Source organism: Leuciscus leuciscus (assembly GCF_965113295.1).
Source record: "Leuciscus leuciscus genome assembly, chromosome: 2".
NCBI lineage: Eukaryota > Metazoa > Chordata > Actinopteri > Cypriniformes > Leuciscidae > Leuciscus > Leuciscus leuciscus.
In genome coordinates this window covers 50,163,198-50,182,135 of record NC_138726.1, presented here as the reverse complement: position 1 = coordinate 50,182,135, position 18,938 = coordinate 50,163,198, and the positions used below count along the sequence as shown (strand labels likewise).

General features: G+C 41.0%; 2 protein-coding genes and 1 gene segment (V, D, J or C); 2 read left to right on the top strand and 1 right to left on the bottom strand.

Annotated features, from left to right (window-relative positions):
• LOC309488378 (uncharacterized protein) overlaps positions 1-18,938 on the bottom strand; it is a 55,784-nt gene that overhangs the window by 10,707 nt on the left and 26,139 nt on the right. The window lies entirely within an intron of this gene.
• On the top strand, positions 9,389-11,387 carry LOC309488424 (Ig kappa chain V-VI region NQ2-6.1-like). The segment is given in 5 exons: positions 9,389-9,493; positions 9,645-9,995; positions 10,474-10,502; positions 10,608-10,675; positions 11,257-11,387.
• Positions 11,909-14,683, top strand: LOC309488484 (uncharacterized protein). Of its 2 annotated transcripts, none has more exons than XM_082156755.1 (6): positions 11,909-11,969; positions 12,166-12,516; positions 12,681-12,731; positions 12,842-12,988; positions 13,205-13,236; positions 14,084-14,683. In XM_082156755.1, exons 1-6 carry the CDS (start codon positions 11,927-11,929, stop codon positions 14,156-14,158), a joined length of 699 nt encoding a protein of 232 aa, XP_082012881.1. In that variant the 5' UTR covers positions 11,909-11,926; the 3' UTR covers positions 14,159-14,683. The 2 variants fall into 2 exon arrangements, with proteins under 2 accessions (XP_082012881.1, XP_082012880.1); XM_082156754.1 differs by having other exon boundaries at positions 14,051-14,683.

Here is an 18,938-nt window from a genome sequence, read left to right as displayed (position 1 = left end):
CCAGGATTGCGGTAAAGCTCACGGCCCCGAAGTCGTCCTAGCACGCCTAGGGAAACGACGGTGTCCAAGTCCCGCTGCGGCCGGACTTCCACCAAAACTCATCGCTCGTTCAGTTCCAAGAAATGTGACTGTTCCAGTGTATTTTGCAGTCAACAAGCCGGTTCCACTGCCCGCTTGCCTGCACACAAATGCCGTTTTTACGGCTACCCAGATAAATCCCATAAAGAGTGTATTTTCTGGTGTCCCGGCCACGGCCGATGGTGTTATGAGTGTAGACAAAATGCCTACTGCCCAGTGCCCATTCCTACACACAAGCACAGCCCGTCACACAGGGCTCGCGCACATAAAATCGACCCAGTTCGATTGTGCATTAAACGTAGCAGATGTGCCCACTGCCCCGTGCCCACAATCACTACGTCCTGCATGTCTCGAGGTTTCTGTAAAAACGAAACCAACGTGCATTCGCTCTGCTCAGGCGGACAATGCTCTCGGTGTGGTAAATGTGCCCGCTATCCCGCGCCCACATCCACACATAGACATGACAAGTCCTACAGGACTCGCCCAGCCCTCCCCCTCCTTGTTAACCACCGCAGAGGAGCCGAGCGCAGGCAATCTGCCCGCTGTTATCAGCGCGCCCTCTGCCTCGAATGTCATAAGCACTGCTATGCTGATGACACGCAGCTCTTCCTCTCATTTCAACCAGATGATCCCACAGTAGCTGCACGGGTCTCAAGCTGTCTGGCGGACATCTCCACATGGATGAAGGAACATCACCTGCAGCTCAACCTGGCAAAGACTGAGCTTCTCGTCCTCCCTGCCAACCCGTCTCTACAGCACGACTTCACCATCCAGCTAGAATCATCATTAATCACCCCATCAAGGTCGGTCAGAAATCTTGGAGTAACGTTTGATGACCAGCTAACCTTCACAGACCACATTTCAAAGACAGCTCGATCTTGCAGGTTTGCATTGCACAACATCAGGAAGATCAGGCCTTTCCTAACTGAGCATGCAACACAACTTCTCGTCCAGGCCCTGGTCATCTCTAGGCTTGACTACTGCAATGCCCTTCTGGCTGGACTTCCAGCATGTGCAATCAAACCCCTACAGATGATCCAGAATGCTGCAGCTCGTCTTGTCTTCAACGAGCCCAAAAGGGCCCACGTCACTCCTCTGTTCATCTCTCTACACTGGCTACCTCTCGCTGCTCGCATCAAGTTCAAGGCATTGACGCTTGCTTACAGATCCATCACAGGCTCAGCTCCCTCCTACTTTCACTCACTCCTACGAGTCTACATCCTACCAGACACCTACGATCGGTCAACGAGCGACGTCTCGTGGTTCCATCACAGAAAGCCACAAAATCACTTTCCAGAACATTCTCATTCACAGTTCCATGCTGGTGGAACGCTCTCCCCACCCTCATCCGGAATGCAGCATCCCTGACAACATTCAAAAGACAGCTAAAAACCCATCTCTTCCGTGAGCACTTAACCTCATAATAAAAATTAAAAAAATTTTTTAAAAACCCGATGTTTTTCCCTTTGAAACATCACTTATCAGGCTTATGCTACTCTGAATAATACCTAAACATAGTATTTTGAGCACTTCTTGTGTTGTTGTTGTTTGTTGCCTCTTTATGATGACTCGCTTAAATTAGTCCTAATTTGTAAGTCGCTTTGGATAAAAGCGTCTGCTAAATGACTAAATGTAAATGTAAATAAGCTCGACACTTGTGTTACAGCACACCGAAGCCCCTCTGTCGCTGAGCGACCAGAGCGCGCTTCGCATTCAACCCCTAGCCATTCATGCAGATGTATGGGCGAGGCTACCCGGGGTTTCGAAGTGGGTGCTAGACATTATAAAAAGAGGCTATTCGCTACAGTTTCGCCGGCGCCCTCGTCGCTATGCGACGCGCGTCGAGACCACGGTAAAAACAGAAGTAGCACACCTACTTCGAGCCGAAATTTTGAAACTATTGAGCAAAGGGGCCATAGAGCCGTTATCTCTAGCTCAGAGCGAAGGAGGGCTATACAGCAGATACTTCCTGGTACCGAAAAAAGACGGGGGTCTCAGACCCATACTAGATCTAAGGCAACTGAACAGAGTGCTTGCAAAGCAACAGTTCAGAATGCTCACGACCAGAAAAATCCTCGCGCAGATTCGCCGAGGAGATTGGTTTGTGCCAATAGATCCGTATTTTCAAATACAGATAGCGTCACATCACAGGCGATATTTGAGATTCGCCTTCGAGGGCCAGGCATATCAGTACACAGTCCTACCGTTCGGCTTGTCCCTAGCACCCCGTACATTTACGATGTGCATGGACGCAGCGCTCGCACCCCTCAGGCTACAGGGCATGCGAGTATTGAACTACTTGGACGATTGGCTGATTCTAGCTCAATCTCACTCGATGCTCATAGAGCACAGGACATTTTACTCGATCACCTCGAGAATCTGGGTCTCAGAGTCAATTGGGCGAAGAGTTCTCTGTCCCCCAGACAGATAATATCTTTTCTGGGCACAGAACTGAACTCGCTGTCTATGATAGCGCGACTGTCACCACAGCGCGTGCTAGACATTCAGAGCGCAGCGAGCTCTTTCCGCTGCGGCGCATCTGTCCCGCTCAAGAAATTTCAGAGGATGCTAGGTCTCATGGCCTCAGCATCATCAGTTCTTCAGCTGGGCTTGCTTCGCATGCGCCCGCTACAGTTCTGGCTGAAAGCGCGAGTGCCGCGCCGAGCGTGGGCTTCCGGTCTGCTTTGTCTCAAGGTCAATCAGAAATGCATCGCAGCTCTGAAACCTTGGAAAGCAAATGACTGGTACCAATCAGGTGTAAGCCTGGGGACTTCCTCGAGTGTGAAGGTGGTGTCTACGGATGCATCCACCTCGGGATGGGGAGCGCTGCTCGAGGGCAGACCGTTCTTCGGCCAATGGTCGGAACGGGAGAAGCTTCTGCACATAAACTGCCTCGAAATGCTGGCAGTAGACAACGCGCTGACGCGTTTTTGTCCCCAAATACGAGGACACCACGTCCTGGTCCGTTCGGACAACATGTCAGTGGTGTCCTACATAAATCGCCAGGGCGGCCTCAGGTCCCGAAACCTGCACAGGCTGACAGAACGCCTCCTGGTGTGGGCTCAGCGCAACCTGCTCTCGCTGAGAGCAGCGCATGTGCCAGGGCTCCTAAACGTAGGACCGGACAGACTGTCCAGGAACAATGTTCCGACAGGCGAGTGGTCTCTACACCCACAGACAGTCCAGCTGCTGTGGAAGAAATTCGGCAGAGCGGAAGTAGACCTGTTCGCGTCTCAAGAAAACGCTCACTGTCTGGAATTTTTCTCCAAGAGCAGGGTCGCGCTGGCTCATGTATGGCCCCGCCGCCCGCTCTATGCCTTTCCTCCCGTCTCTCTCCTGCCTCAGGTGATAGAGCGGATCAGGGAAGAAGGATGCTCAGTGCTACTCGTAGCGCCGTTCTGGATAAACCAACCCTGGTTCCCAGTTCTGATGCAGCTAGCGAGCACTGCCCCATGGCCAGTGCCAGTGAGGAGGGACCTCCTCTCTCAGGCCAAGGGCTCGATTTGGCATCCGCGCCCAGAGCTGTGGTCCCTTCATGTTTGGACCATCAACGGGTACCCGCTGACCTCCCAAGCGGAGTGTTATACACGATCACGCAGGCTAGAGCTCCGTCTACGCGACATCTCTATTCCTCAAAATGGTCAGTGTTCTCCAGCTGGTGCACAGCTCGTGGCGTGTCGCCCCCAGACTGTGGGGTGACGGAGGTTCTCTCCTTCCTACAAGAGCTGTTGGACAAGGGCAGGTCCCCTTCCACGCTCAAAGTTTATGTGGCGGCCATAGCAGCGTTCTCAAAAACAACGCTTGGTCAGTCAATAGGAACGAACGATTTAGTCATCCGCTTCCTTAGAGGAGCTGAGAGACTGAATCCTCCCAGACCTCCCTCAGTCCCCATATGGGACCTTTCTGTGGTACTGGAGGCCATGAAAGGTGACCCATTCGAGCCTTTACAGACGATTGATCTTAAACACCTGTCTTTCAAGACAGTGTTTCTTCTGGCTCTCGTTTCGGTGAAGCGCGTAGGGGACTTACACGCGCTCTCAGTAAGCGCGACGTGCATGGAGTTTGGGCCTAATGACTCAAGAGTTATACTCAAACCTAAGCACGGTTATGTTCCAAAATCCCTCAACACACAGTTTAGGGCGCAGGTCATTTCCCTGTCAGCCCTACCGGTCTCTGACGAGGAAGGAGACGCGAGCTTCCTTTGTCCAGTCAGGGCATTAAGAGCTTATGTGTCTCGCTCATCTGTCTTCAGACAGACGGAGCAGCTCTTCGTTTCATTCAGCGGACGTTCCAAGGGACTAGCCGCGTCGAAACAGAGCCTATCCAGATGGATAGTTGACGCCATTGCGCTGGCGTACACTTCCAAGGGTATGCAGTAGAGGTCTGATACCCGACTCGAGCCCGACGGGTCCCGAAAATGTTTTGGGTTTCGGGTCGGGTTCGGGTTAATGTTTAATGAACAGCCTCGGGTTCGGGTCGGTTCGGGTTTGTAACTAAGAAAAACTAAATAGGCTATATAGTTTGCGTGCCGTGTGCTTTGCCTGCTTGCTGTGTTGTGGTGACCGGCACGCGAGAGAGAGAAAGTAACGTTACATGCGTGCGCAGATGTGCAATGTACATTGGCTACACAGACACACAGGCTCTCTCTCTCAGATATATATATATATTTTCCCCTTACTGTCAAAACTGGCCCGTAGTATCCTCAGCATCCCTGCAAGTAGCAGCAGCAGCGAGAGAAACTTCAGTGCAGCTGGACTAACTTTCAATCAGAGGAGGACGGCGCTGAAACCATCAACTGTCGACGCCGTTCTCTTCCTTCATAACTCAGACTGAGAAGGATATATTTGTGTAAATAGTTTTGCAACACTGCGTGAACTTTTTAAAGTTTAAAGTTTGAGTTCCAGAGAAATGTGTGACTGTTAAGCCCAATTTATACTTCTGCGTCGAACTGCCGCCGTAGCTACGTCGTAGGCTGTGTGTAGCGCGCGTACCCTTCGGCGAACCCTGACGTGCACCTCTCCAAAAATGTAACAACGCGTCAACTCTACGCGGACGCAAGCGCTGTGATTGGTCTGCTAGGACCGCTCCCTCGGGTTTCACATGCTCCCTCTGCGCGCGTGAACGCGGACAATGACGCAGAAGTATAAATGAAAACCAACGCGTTGCCTACGGCGTATAGGCTCCGGCGTAGGTCCGACGCAGAAGTATAAATCAGCCTTTAGGCTACACCTGTTCGACCACAGCAAAGTTACGTGATTGGTAAGTTTTTCTCTTACTGCTGTGCTTATAGGGCCGATGCGCCTACATGTATTTGTTTACCGTTTCAAGCAATCATTAAATACAACATATTGCAAAAATGGTATTTGTTGTGAGAAACAGAGTGGACCTCGGGTTCGGGTCGGGTTCGGGCTTAACATGTAAATGTAATTGTCGGGTCGGGTCGGGTCGGGTTAAATGATCGCGGGTACGGGCCGGGTTCGGGCTTCAGTTTAAAGCCCGTGCATACCTCTAGTATGCAGTGCCCGTTGGGTATCAGAGCGCACTCCACGAGAAGCATGGCTTTGTCGTGGGCCTGGTCAAGTGGGATTGCCTTGCAAGATATATGTATGGCGGCAGGCTGGGCCTCCCCGTCTACATTTATAAGGTTTTATAACCTAGAGGTTCCCGCCTTACAGGCCAGGCTGTTGTCGGTCTAAATATACCAGTACTGTCTGTTCTGATGCTATCGGTTCAGAATACTGTGTCTGCTGAGCACTGCTTGATGAGCACTGCTCGCTGATCGACCGCAAAATGCTTATGGGCAAATAAATAAGACCCACAATTTTCCATCAGCTCAGGCCGTACTCCGCCCTGTCTGTATGATGTAATTTGCGTCTAAGGGACACTGCTATATGTGGAAGAGCATATACAGCTCCGCCCCTCCCTTTTCCCGGACTCCCTGTGTGTTCCCCTGGTGATTATGCACTATATGAACCCGGGCTTTCGCCCTTGGGTCTTTGGTGTCAGATCCCAGCACGCACGGCGTTTTACATTGGGTCCCCTAGCGTAAGAGACCTCTCGTAAGAGAATGTACTCGGTTACTAATGTAACCTCGGTTCTCTCTAGAAGAGGGAACGAGTACTGCGTATCTTGCCGTGCATGCACACACTCTGGTTAGCTTCGGCGATGAAAAAACAGATATCAGCTGCCTGCGAGCTGTATTTATGGGCCTAAGCCACGCCCGTTTCGGCGGGACGTGACGCAGTGGGCGCGAAGCACCCTCATTGGGTCTGACGTCACGCTAGGCCTCACTCGATAGGCTGCTGCAGTTGCCGCAGAACAGCCAATAGGCACATGAGCCGTCTTGATGTCTGTATGCTGCCGCAACGCGTTTTACATTAATACAAAATTAAGGATAATTTTTTGGCTTCAATATCTCGCGGAAAAGGGATTTTCCCCTAGCGTAAGATACTTACGCAGTACTCGTTCCCTCTTCTAGAGAGAACCGAGGTTACGTTAGTAACCGAGTACGTTTCATCCTCATTGGTATTTTCGCAGAGATTTTAAATAAATATAATTTAAAAAATCCATGAATGCACACATATCACCAATGCCCAGTTGTGCAAAATTCCTTTTTTAAGAATAAAATTAACCCTTTAGTGATAATACACATAATTATGACCAATGGTTTTCTTATTGTATCTTTTCGACCTTTAAAGTCAGAATGCTTGAAACAGAAGTTGCAGTAATCTTTTATTCCCTAGTATTTAGATGTACAGTATACAGTGCTATGCATAAGTTTAGACACCCATGCTAAAGTTGACTAAAAAGAGGAATAAAACATCATCTTTTGGAAATTGAACTTAATGCCTTAATTAAAAAAAAAATAGGAAAAATCCAACCTTTAAGGACACCAATTTTCTTTGTGAATGAATAATGTATCGTAAAAAAATAAATGTTCTTCCTTAAAATACAGGGTGCATAAGTCTGGACACCCCTATGTTAAATTCCTATAGAGGCAGGCAGATTTTTATTTTTAAAGGCCAGTTACTTCATGGATCCAGGATACTATGCATCCTGATAAAGTTCCCTTGGCCTTTGGAATTAAAATAGCCCCACATCATCACATCACATAGCCTTCACCATACCTAGAGATTGGCATGGTTTTATTTCAGTTAGCCTAATAGCTGGTTTGATTTGCATTGAGAGATGATCTTATGGAAAGTACTCCATGCCAATCTCTAGGTATGGTGAAGGCTATGTGATGATGTGGGGCTATTTTAATTCCAAAGGCCAAGGAAACTTTATCAGGATGCATAGTATCCTGGATCCATGAAGTAACTGGCCTTTAAAAATAAAAATCTGCCTGCCTCTATGGGAATTTAACATAGGGGTGTCCAGACTTATGCACCCTGTATTTTAAGGAAGAACATTTATTTATTTACGATACATTATTCATTCACAAAGGAAATTGGTGTCCTTAAAGGTTGGATTTTTCCTATTTTTTTTTTAATTAAGGCATTAAGTTCAATTTCCAAAAGATGATTTTTTATTCCTCTTTTTAGTCAACTTTAGCATGGGTGTCTAAACTTATGCATAGCACTTGTATCTGAGTGAAAAGGCATCTCAAATAATACATTTAAAAAAGTAGGGCAGAACTTGATTTTGTCCGTGGGGAATTGATTGGATGGTTGTGTTTTGCTATTGGTCGATCTCATGTGAGTGACAGGTTGTCCCACCCTTGAACAAAAAAAACAAAAACAAAAAAAAAACACATCATCAGAGAAGAGATGTTGCTGCAAGTGAAGCAGGAAGTTATTTTGATCAAAGATTATAAGGGCACATTATTTTATTTATTTAAATAATTATGTGCATGGATAAACCATTTAAATACTGCCATATTCCTTTAAAAAAGAAAGAAAAAGAATTGTCCTTTTTGAGTTCATGGTGACTTCATCTCCATCATACATAATTATGATCATTTTCTAACAATCTGGGTGATTTTAGTGCTGCAAAGCATTCTGTAGATGTTATAAGAAACATTTTGCATTAGCATTTGCATTAGCATCAATCAAGTATGCAATCTTATAGACCCACCCACCATCCAGCAAAGTGTTTTTGTAGACAAAAGGAGGGTGCTGGCTATGATTTTGAAAACCACTAGGGCTACAGTGAGGGATGGCAAATCTACTCAGACTTGCTAATTAGACGCTTTAACTTGAACCCACATTTGTAATACAATGGCTTAAAAAAAAAAAAAGGTGCAAATAAGAATGCTGTGAAAATTATGAACATGTAATGCATACTGATAAAGGCAGGCCTACTTTCATTTGACTTGCAATGGGCATTTGGAAGCTCACATGCTGTCCTCAAAATTGGTGTCCTTAAAGTATCCACTTTGGAGAGCATTTTCAAAAAGCTCAGTTTTCGTTAATAAAAACGCTGTCTCAGTGTGAACGGAAGGCCAAAACGGAGAGAAAAAGATGCATTTTCAAATGAAAACGTAGTGTGGACAAGGCCTAAGGTACACAGTGGGCTCCTTTAGGCAAATAGTGACATCACTAATCTGTGTATAGATGCAATAGCAGAAAAAATCTATTTACAGGCTGAAAATCATTAATAGGTATATTTATATATATTATTTATTAACTATTTGCAGATTTAATTCATTCAGGAAATCCCAAACATTTTCATAGCACTGAATAAAAGAAGACTTAACATTTTTCAGGCGATATAAAGTTTCTTTCTTGATGCAGGACTGCTTCTTTTTCCGTTTAGTACTAGCCATGTTCTTTAAAAGGACTGCATGGTTGAAATAATTTTGTGAGAATCCAGATTTACAGAACAGAACATTATAACAAAATTAAATATGATTTATTCTTAAATAAAGTGGGTATAAAATATAAAGTATTTTGCATGGGTAAAATTATCATGCGTTTTATATGTGTGAGAGAACAAATCAGGAACACTTTCAGTTAAATTCCACTTTTTCTTTCCCTGACTATTTCCCGAATACCCACAACATCAGAATTAGTAAATCTTATAATCTTAGAATTAATCAAATCTACGTAACAGCAGTGAATGTAATTTGATGTTACTAAGTCCATTTTATACACGCATGTATAATAACCATTTGCCTTCGTTTTGCAAAACACAGAGATTTTCTTCTAAGTGCATTTTAATTTGATTTAATAAGTGAATATTATTTCATAGCACTGAATAAAAGAAGACTTAACATGGTGCCTTCATCAGTTCATATTTTGTATTTGATTATGTTCTCTGTAGAGAGCATATTTTTTCAGGGGTAAAAGCCACTCCTCCTTCTTATGTATAAAACACATTGATATCGCCCACTTAATTTCCTCTTCAGCTCTGGTTTGACTCAGTGCACAAATGTTGCATATTTCAACTGCAGCGTTATTGCTCTTTGGGACTGGTAAGATTTATCTACTGTAAACTGCATTTCTATGATGGGAGACATGTAATAAAATCTTTGGAGAGTTATTAAAATGGGGAGAGAATTTAATGTAAAAATTATGTTTTGTGGTGTACTATGGCTTTACTTCTTTTCTTTTTACGTTTTTCAGGTTTTCTCCAAGTAATGTTTTCTATAGCAAGTATGAATGCTCAGCCAGGAGAAAGTGTCACTATGTGGTGTCCACATGCTATCCATGTTTCTGGAGACCTGTACTGGTTCAAACAAACAGACAGTGATGTGCCGATTACTATTGTACGCATGCTATACACCGAGAGTCTTCAGACGGTACAGCCAAATTATTTCAACAATTTCACAAAAGACCAAATTGCTATGAATCTGTTCAGCAAAAGCACAACCCTAACAATTAAGCATGCAAGTATTTCTGATTCTGGCTTCTATTTTTGTGGAGCTACGGGATATTACATGAACTTTGGCAATGGAACCAGGCTTGAAGTGAAAGGTAATCTTTTTGAATCTCAGTATACTCTCATGTTTATATAATGTTTATAGCTCTTTTTCTCATTTTGTCATAAATAGCACATGTTGAAAAACACCAGAGTTTAGATACCATTGTAAATGCCACAATGGTAAGTGACTCACACTGGCCAACTGTTTTCAATTCAGAGAAAAATGGCAAAGGAACCTCAAAAAAGGGTATGTTTATTATTTTACTTTCTATATTAAGTTGAAACTGCAGGTGATTAATATCTCTCTAGTAAATTCATGGGGAAAAAAATATTATACAAGATGTGTTCTTTGTGGAATCACTAAGTGGTGTAATAAATATTGTAAAATTGAAATGTCCACTTTTTTACAGATGATGAGAAATCGCCTGTGTCTGAGGAGTGTTCTAGAGACATCTTTTTCATGCTGACTCTCCTATTTGGTGGCATCATTTTTTTTACATGTATTATTTCTCTCCTTTTGGCGATTATCAGGCAACATAAAAGACAGAAGCATAAAAAAGGTAAAATATTTACACATTTAAACAGATCAATCACAAATGAAATCACAAATATAAATGTTAATCACCAATGTGGAATTTATTCTTCAAAAAATGTATTCTCAACAGCAACTGATTGACTTTTTCTGTGCTTTGTGACAGCCGCTGAATGTCAAACACAACAGCACGATGACAAGGTAAACTCACCGACTTCTATTATGTTACAGGCTAAATAAAACTAATTCAAAATATCTCAAAGTAAAAATGAGAACAAGCAAATCTCTGTCTTTGTTCTGTTTCTTTCTAAAATCACTTTCATTGTACTCTTAGTGAGACACTGATTTTCTCCCAGATCACACTGGTTTCTTTGACCCTTTTATAAAGAACAAGATGACATTAATGAATTGATTGGAAATGAATTACTGCTATGCTTCTCCATGTTGGGTAGAAATGCTTTTGATTTTGCCGACAATACATTTGCATGTGTTCTGCCATTTAGTAAATTTAGTTGTGTCAACAAATATCAACATTTGTTGCCCATTTAAGAAAAAAATATATGGTATTAACAATTGTTTTGATTCTGATTAAACCATATTATTTCTAATTCTGTTGGCTATTGGACGTGAACTGTTGCTCTTTTTTTGGGGGGCTGTATAATTTATTTTTGGCTAAAAATAAGTAAAACAGGCTTGAGAATAAAATCTAAGACATCGTATGATGAGTTTTCTTTTTAGAATTTCTGATTAGAATCTTGAAAGATATTTCTGCTTCTTTGCAGGATAATGATTCAGTAGAATATGCTGCGGTGTATTTCTCAAACAAGAGATCCAAAACGGCAGGAAGACACACTGAGTACTCAACTGTTGTGTACACGGACACTACTTGATATATAAAACAACCTCAAACTTATTATTTGTAAATTAACAATGGTTTATTATCAACACCTGAACAATGTCACCGTTTATTTTTTTAATTTATTCATTATCGGAGGTCAAATGGTTAGGCAGAAAGCTGATGTTCCGACATGCTCCATCAAACCCTGGGCCTTCAGAGAATTAAAGCCAGGATAAGATCAAGTTTAACAATTTGTGGGTCAGGTAAAACGTATCATGTAAAATGTATAATATAATTCAGAAATGATCAATTAAAGACATGTTCATTCATAAGTAAGATGCTTTTTAGTTCTTTGTAAATTTGATTTGGAAAAATGTATTCTCAAAAGTGCTATGGGGAGCTAAAGCAGTAAACAAAACATAAAATCATTATATCTGATCAATAATGAAACTTCTTGTTTTGAATTGGCAATATGTGCTGTGAAGTTGCCTGTTGATTGACAGGTTTGTCATAGTTTGATGTTGGCATAAGCCACTCCCCCTCATATATAAATAAAGCACATTGATTTCCTCATCTTAATTTCCTGGTTGGTTCTAGTCTGGTTCAGTACAGCAATGGTTCATATAATCATTTCAGCGCTGCTGATCTGTGGCATGGGTAAGCATTACTGCACTATAATTGCTTCAGTCATGTAAGATAGGAATGAATAATTCTGGATTAAATAGTAAACATTAGGTGTGAGATACGCAGCCTTTTTTGTGTCATCAATTTATGTGTTAATATGAAATAATATAAAATATGTTAATATAAATTATTAAAATGAAGTTATTTGTTATCCCTCTGTGGGTTTTAGGTTTGCTCACAGCTACAGCATCTCAGACAACCAATATGTCAGCTCAACCAGGAGATAATGTCACTATCTGGTGTCAACACACATTAAATATTGGAAACAACATGCACTGGTTCAAGCAAACAAACAGTGCTGTACCTCTTACTATTGTATACATGATGTTACCTTACGATATTGAAGTAGTGCCAATATATTTAAATGGTTTTAAACCAGACCGTCTTGTGATGTCTCTGAACAGCAAAAACAGCTCCCTAAGAATTTTAAATGTGGATATTTCTGATTCTGGTCTGTACTACTGTGGTTGGCACAATCGGGTGATCACATTTGGTGATGGAAAAAACCTGGACATTACAGGTAATCTTTCTTTATCAACAGCATTATTGTAGAGGAACTGCTTGCCCACATTATGTATGGTAGAATAATATATTTTAAAAATCAGAATTTTTTGCAAAGTACAGACATTCAATCTTATGATTTCCAGACGACTCATATATTTCAATTCTTCATTCATTGCATAGAGAGGAGCGTTACGCCACTGAAAAATGAAACTTACAAAGTTAAAAATAAAGGTGTTTATCATCTGCCTTTCTTTAACACTCATAACATTCATAATTTCATTACAATGATGCTTTATCTAGACTGTGTTTTGTTTGAGTAAAATGTGATTTACTTTTAACAGATCTTAAGAGGAGTTTGATTTCTGAAAAATACTGTCCTGGAAACATCTTTTATACACTGACCTTTATTTTTGGTGGTATTGTTGTTATTCTGATCATCATTCCTCTCACACTGTTCATTGTTAAGATCAGAAAAACACAGAAAAAAGGTAACAGTACATCTATTCAAGATATTTAATTCCAGTGTGAATGCTTTCACCTATTGTGTAAATGGCAAATAACTGTGTGCTGTGAAACAATTTTCATAGGATTCTGTGATATACTAAGTAATGATAAAAACAAATCAGAAAGTGTATTTAACTAATTATAATGGAAAACAAAATCTGGAAAAAAAGCTAAATGTCTCTTTCTCTTTGTTGTCACAGACGCTGATCAGCATGTAACACAACACCATGAGGTAAACATTATTAATATACAATTATTTGATTACACAAAAATTAAATGCAAAGCATATTTCACACAGAAGTCTTCTGAGGTCTGCAGCAAATATACATATACATATATATAAGCATATACATATTCTTGTAGAGTTGCAATTAAAGATTAGATTGAAAATATTTGAATATGTGCGTCTCTGCTATTTAAAGGAGTTAAAAAATCTGAAAACTATAAACTGACTTTTCTAATATCGATGTTTTTAAATATTTCTTAAATGTCTAACATTATTCAGGCGATATAAAGTTTCTTTCTTGATGCAGGACTGCTTCTTTTTCCGTTTAGTACTAGCCATGTTCTTTAAAAGGACTGCATGGTTGAAATAATTTTGTGAGAATCCAGATTTACAGAACAGAACATTATAACAAAATTAAATATGATTTATTCTTGAATAAAGTGGGTATAAAATATAAAGTATTTTGCATGGGTAAAATTATCATGCGTTTTATATGTGTGAGAGAACAAATCAGGAACACTTTCAGTTAAATTCCACTTTTTCTTTCCCTGACTATTTCCCGAATACCCACAACATCAGAATTAGTAAATCTTATAATCTTAGAATTAATCAAATCTACGTGACAGCAGTGAATGTAATTTGATGTTACTAAGTCCATTTTATACACGCATGTAATAACCATTTGCCTTCGTTTTGCTAAACACACAGATTTTCTTCTAAGTGCATTTGAATTGTATTTAATAAGTGAATATTATTTGAATTTAATAAGTGAAAGATTACAGTAGCTCTGTTGATAAATGCATCTTTGGATCGGTTGCAGGAGCCTCATTCAACATTGTATGCTGCTCTACAGTTCTCAAAACAGAAAACCAGAAGAGCAGCCAGACATGCTGAGGATACAGATGTTGTGTATTCTGCTACTAGATAGTCCAAGCTATATTTTTATCAAGACTCTAATATGTATATGCTGTTGCTAATGCCATAAATGTAAAGTGTATGTGGGATCTGTAATGTTTAATATTTTTGATACAATAAAAGTTGTGAAATCATGTGAAAGTTCTACTAAGAACATTATTTTAGATCTGTGTATATTCTGTATCATGGAGATATAACCAGGCCCTTACAGAAGAGGCAGGGGTTGCGATGAGATCATTTCCTATACAGACCCAAACAGGAAGAAGCTGTTCAGTGCAGAATGAGACGTGTTGAGGGGAACTTCAGCGGACCAGATTGCAGTGCTTCTGCAGAGCTATAAAAAATTAATTGTTATAATTACTGTATATCTATGCACACATAATGAAGTACGTTGTGAGCTGCAGCAGTCTAGCCTGATCATGATGAACATTTTGATATTACTCATGACAATTTATTAGCAGAACATGCTTTTAAAACAAAAAATTGTGATGTGACCATATTAAAAATAAAAATAAAATCTTATAAAGGTTTTCTTGAATGTCTGTGTGTCAGTGGGTGTATCTATACATCAGAGTCTGACTGTTTTCCACTCACAAGACTGACCCCGGCTCATCTCTCACACCCCTCACTGCAGCTAAACCACACATTCACACTACATGCCTTTCACACTACTTTCCAGAACCACAGACAAAATGCCCCTTGTTTATAAGTGAGGTGACAAGTCAACACATGAATAAAAAAAGTATATACTTGAGAATTTGATTATGAAACAGTAATGAAAGTACAAAAACTTTTAAATTAAGATGCAGTCCATTTCTTTGTCAGAAATGAAAGATTAGTATATTTCCTTTTTGTAGTGGTTTAAGATACTGCAGAATGCATGCAATGCTCCAGACAGATTCTGGTTGCAAACTAAAGCTGAAATGTGTGAAGAACTTAAGAGGTCAAATGACATCAGAAGACAGGTGACCTTTCAAAAAAAGTAATTCAAATTGCTTGTGTTATTATTGTGTATTACAGTAATTACTTCCCATGCTGATGGTGCTAAAAAGAATAAAAAAGTGAAAAAAAGAATTACGACACTAAATTCAAGACCACAATGGTTGTATATAACTCTGCTTGCATTCAGAGGCAGTGTATTGACAGCCTTATTTTAACAAAAACAAAACAAAAACTTTTTTAATTGATTTCTGTTGGCTTTCAGGGAATGTTACTGTTCCCCAATTGTATCATTTCCCAGGCCAAGCCCATTAACCCTAAAATGCAATAAGTAATAAAAAAAAATAGAAAAAACGTAAACACCTGCGAAAAATCTATACGTACAATGAACGCTTCAAATTTACAAATACATACTGTAGGGACATATTTTTACAGACTTCAACAATATTTCTCTTAATGCATAATACATTTTTTTACCACTGTGCAGAACTGAAACTTGATTCCTTTGCTTCTGTGCAAGCACCATTATTTAACTGTCATATTGAGCTTTAATAAAATACTGTCTTATTTTTATTATTATGTGTTAAAGGCTAACTTTTTTCACAATGCACTGTTAAGATCTGCAACACACGTTAGTTCCTTTCACATGTTGACTAATGGTTTCGGAAACTGACTTATGCCACTAAATATATATATAAGACAATGAATTCAATCCACAGAGCTTAGGTTGCGGTCACCCTTTGTTTCTGAAAGTAACATAGAACAAACAAACAACCTTAAGCGCGCTTAGGTCTCTGTGGGTAAAAGTTTCCATACATCATCTTATTGCAGTGAAACTCAAGAGTCAAAGCCAAGCGCAGACAACTGTGTTTAGAGTTTGTCCACCAGCATTACCTACCAACACACCACAATTCAAGAACCTTTATATTATTCTGAATTATCATGCAGTGGTTCAAAATGTGCCACATACAAAAAGGGTATTGTACTTTAACATGCTAACAGATCATTTAACTAAGAAGTTCTGGATCTGAAGGTGCAGCCGATAGAAGTTCAGTCCATATTTCTCAATGCAAAATTCTTACAAAGGCCCATTTCTAATATCAAATGTAAATATATGTTTGCATTCAACTAATGCTGTTTTTAACCCCCACAAATTGCATGACTTAACACACAGAACTGCCTAAAGTAAACTACTACAGTACATGAGCACGATTGCAGGAATAAATATGCTGTTATTTTCATTAACATAGGAAAATAAAATTGAAGTATTGTGACATTTAGGGGAACTGATGAGAATATAAATGTGCTGTAATAGTTTGACAAAAGGGATGTGTTGTGAGTCTGTGTTTTTCTATTGACTGCACATAGGGGGCACTATTTCATTATTTGAAATGTTTTACAGGATACTATTGTTCAGGGACGGACTGACAATCTGTGCGTTCTGGAAAAGTCCAGAACGGCCGTCCAACCGAGGGCCGTTAGCACAAAAAAAAGTCTAATAAAGCAATATGAACAGCCAACAGCAGGGGCACTTATACGATCAGTTTTATAAGGCTTACCTACTGAACTTTTACATTTGCTTACATTACATTTGAATAGTTATAAGTTATAGGTATCCCGCGTGGAGCCTTTGAGTTGCCCGCTAAACACATTCTATAAATAGCCCCAACTTGCCTATAGCGATCCACTGTAAATCGGGGCTCCAGACTTCGACTAAATGGTGTCATTTTGCGACCTTTTTTCGTGCCGGTGCAACTAAACATTTGCACTGTTGCCACTGAATTACCCAACTCTCTTTGATTCCATCCATCCATCCATCTTCTTCCGCTTATCCGGGGCCGGGTCGCGGGGGCAGCAGTCTAAGCAGGGAGGCCCAGACTTCCCTCTCCCTAGACACTTCCTCCAGTGGGGGACACAGCTCTTCCGGGGGGACACAGAGGCGTTCCCAGGCCAGCCGGGAGACATAGTCCCTCCAGCGTGTCCTAGGTCTTCCCCGGGGTCTCCTCCCAGTGGGACATGCCCGGAACACCTTCCCGGGAAGGCGTCCAGGAGGCATCCGGAAAAGATGCCCGAGCCACCTCAGCTGGCCCCTCTCGATGTGGAGGAGCAACGGCTCTACTCTGAGCTCCTCCCGAGTGACTGAGCTTCTCACACTATCTCTAAGGGATCGCCCAGCCACCCTGCGGAGAAAGCTCATTTCGGCCGCCTGTATCCGGGATCTTGTCCTTTCGGTCATGACCCACAGCTCATGACCATAGGTGAGAGTAGGAACGTAGATTGACCGGTAAATCGAGAGCTTCGCCTTGCGGCTCAGCTCCTTCTTCACCATGACAGTACAGCGACCGCATTACTGCAGAAGCTGCACCGATCCGTCTGTCAATCTCCCGTTCCATCCTTCCCTCACTCGTGAACAAAACCCCAAGATACTTGAACTCCTCCACTTGAATAAGCCAACCTGAAGCGGGCAAACCACCCTTTTCCGACTGAGAACCATGGCCTCGGATTTGGAGGTGCTGATTCTCATCCCAGCCGCTTCACACTCGGCTGCAAACCGTCCCAGTGCATGCTGAAGGTCCTGGTCTGATGGGGCCAACACGACAACATCATCCGCAAAGAGCAGAGATGAAATTGTGTGGTCCTCAAACCTGACCCCTCCGGCCCCTGGCTGCGCCTCGAAATTCTGTCCATAAAAGTTATGAACAGAACCGGCAGCCCTGCCGGAGTCCAACATGCACCGGGAACAAGTCTGACTTACTGCCGGCAATGCGAACCAAGCTCCTGCTCCGGTCGTACAGGGACCGGGTAGCCCTTAGCAAAGGGCCCCGAACCCCATACTCCCAGAGCGCAACCTCTCTTTGATTATATGCTGTTATTTGCATTGCGTATGAGAAACATCAAATGGCAAACGCTCAAAAAGCGGAACGAAACTTGTTTGATCTGTGCGCGGCCAAAGCAAGCAGCTGTGCGGGCTGATCTCGATCACGCAAACATTATTACATAGAGATGCGCGATCCACTGAGAAGCATTTCAATTAAGCGCAGAATTCTCTATCTCTATTATAAACCCACAGATGACTATGCGATTTAAGTTAGTTAAAAGCAGGATAAAACGCTGATAACATATTGACGCAAAAAAACAGGCGAAACATTGTTCCAAGAACAAACCAGTTAGAAAACATTTCACTCCACAACTTATTAATTAAATGTAGTAAAACAAACTTTTTTTGGCAGAAATGTGCCTGTATATATTCATATTAAAAATGCTTTTATATATAGGCCTAGTCATGTATAAATTAAGCTATTAAATGTAATACACTAATGTTTTTGTTTAGAAGTTTATTTATTTTGCATTTATATTAATACTTAATATTTGTGCTACTGTTTTTGATAACACTTACAATAGGTTTCTAGAGAATAATAATAAAAAAAAACAATCAATATTTATTTTCATAATTCTTCAGGAATTGTTGATTTTTTTTAAAATGCTTGTAAGTCTGAACCAGAATATCATATTTTATTATTTCCCATTTGATGGTGAAAAGTAAAAAAAAGTTAAAGTTAAAAGTAAAGGTAAAGTAAAAAAGCACCACCATGTTATATAATAAATATTTTTGAGTATAACAAACAAGTAGCCCTTCCAGATTATTTTATCCCTTGAGGTAGCCCTCGCACACAAAAAGGTTGGAGACCCCTGGTATATAGTAACTATATGTTTTATAATTACAAGTTTGTGTAATTTGGGGTTTCTGTAGCCAGTGATGTTTCATTGTTTGTATTTTATTTTCAATGCAGATGTAATGGCATTGTACAATTTTTTTGGTTTTTATTTGAAGGTTGAGGCTTCATTAATAAACA

Coding starts and splice junctions, on each gene's coding strand:
- LOC309488484 (XM_082156754.1), top strand. CDS start 11,927: ATGGTTCATATAATCATTTCAGCGCTGCTGATCTGTGGCATGG. Junction 12,517..12,680: donor AAAAAACCTGGACATTACAG/GTAATCTTTCTT, acceptor TTCATTGCATAG/AGAGGAGCGTTACGCCACTG. Junction 13,237..14,050: donor ATGTAACACAACACCATGAG/GTAAACATTATT, acceptor GATCGGTTGCAG/GAGCCTCATTCAACATTGTA.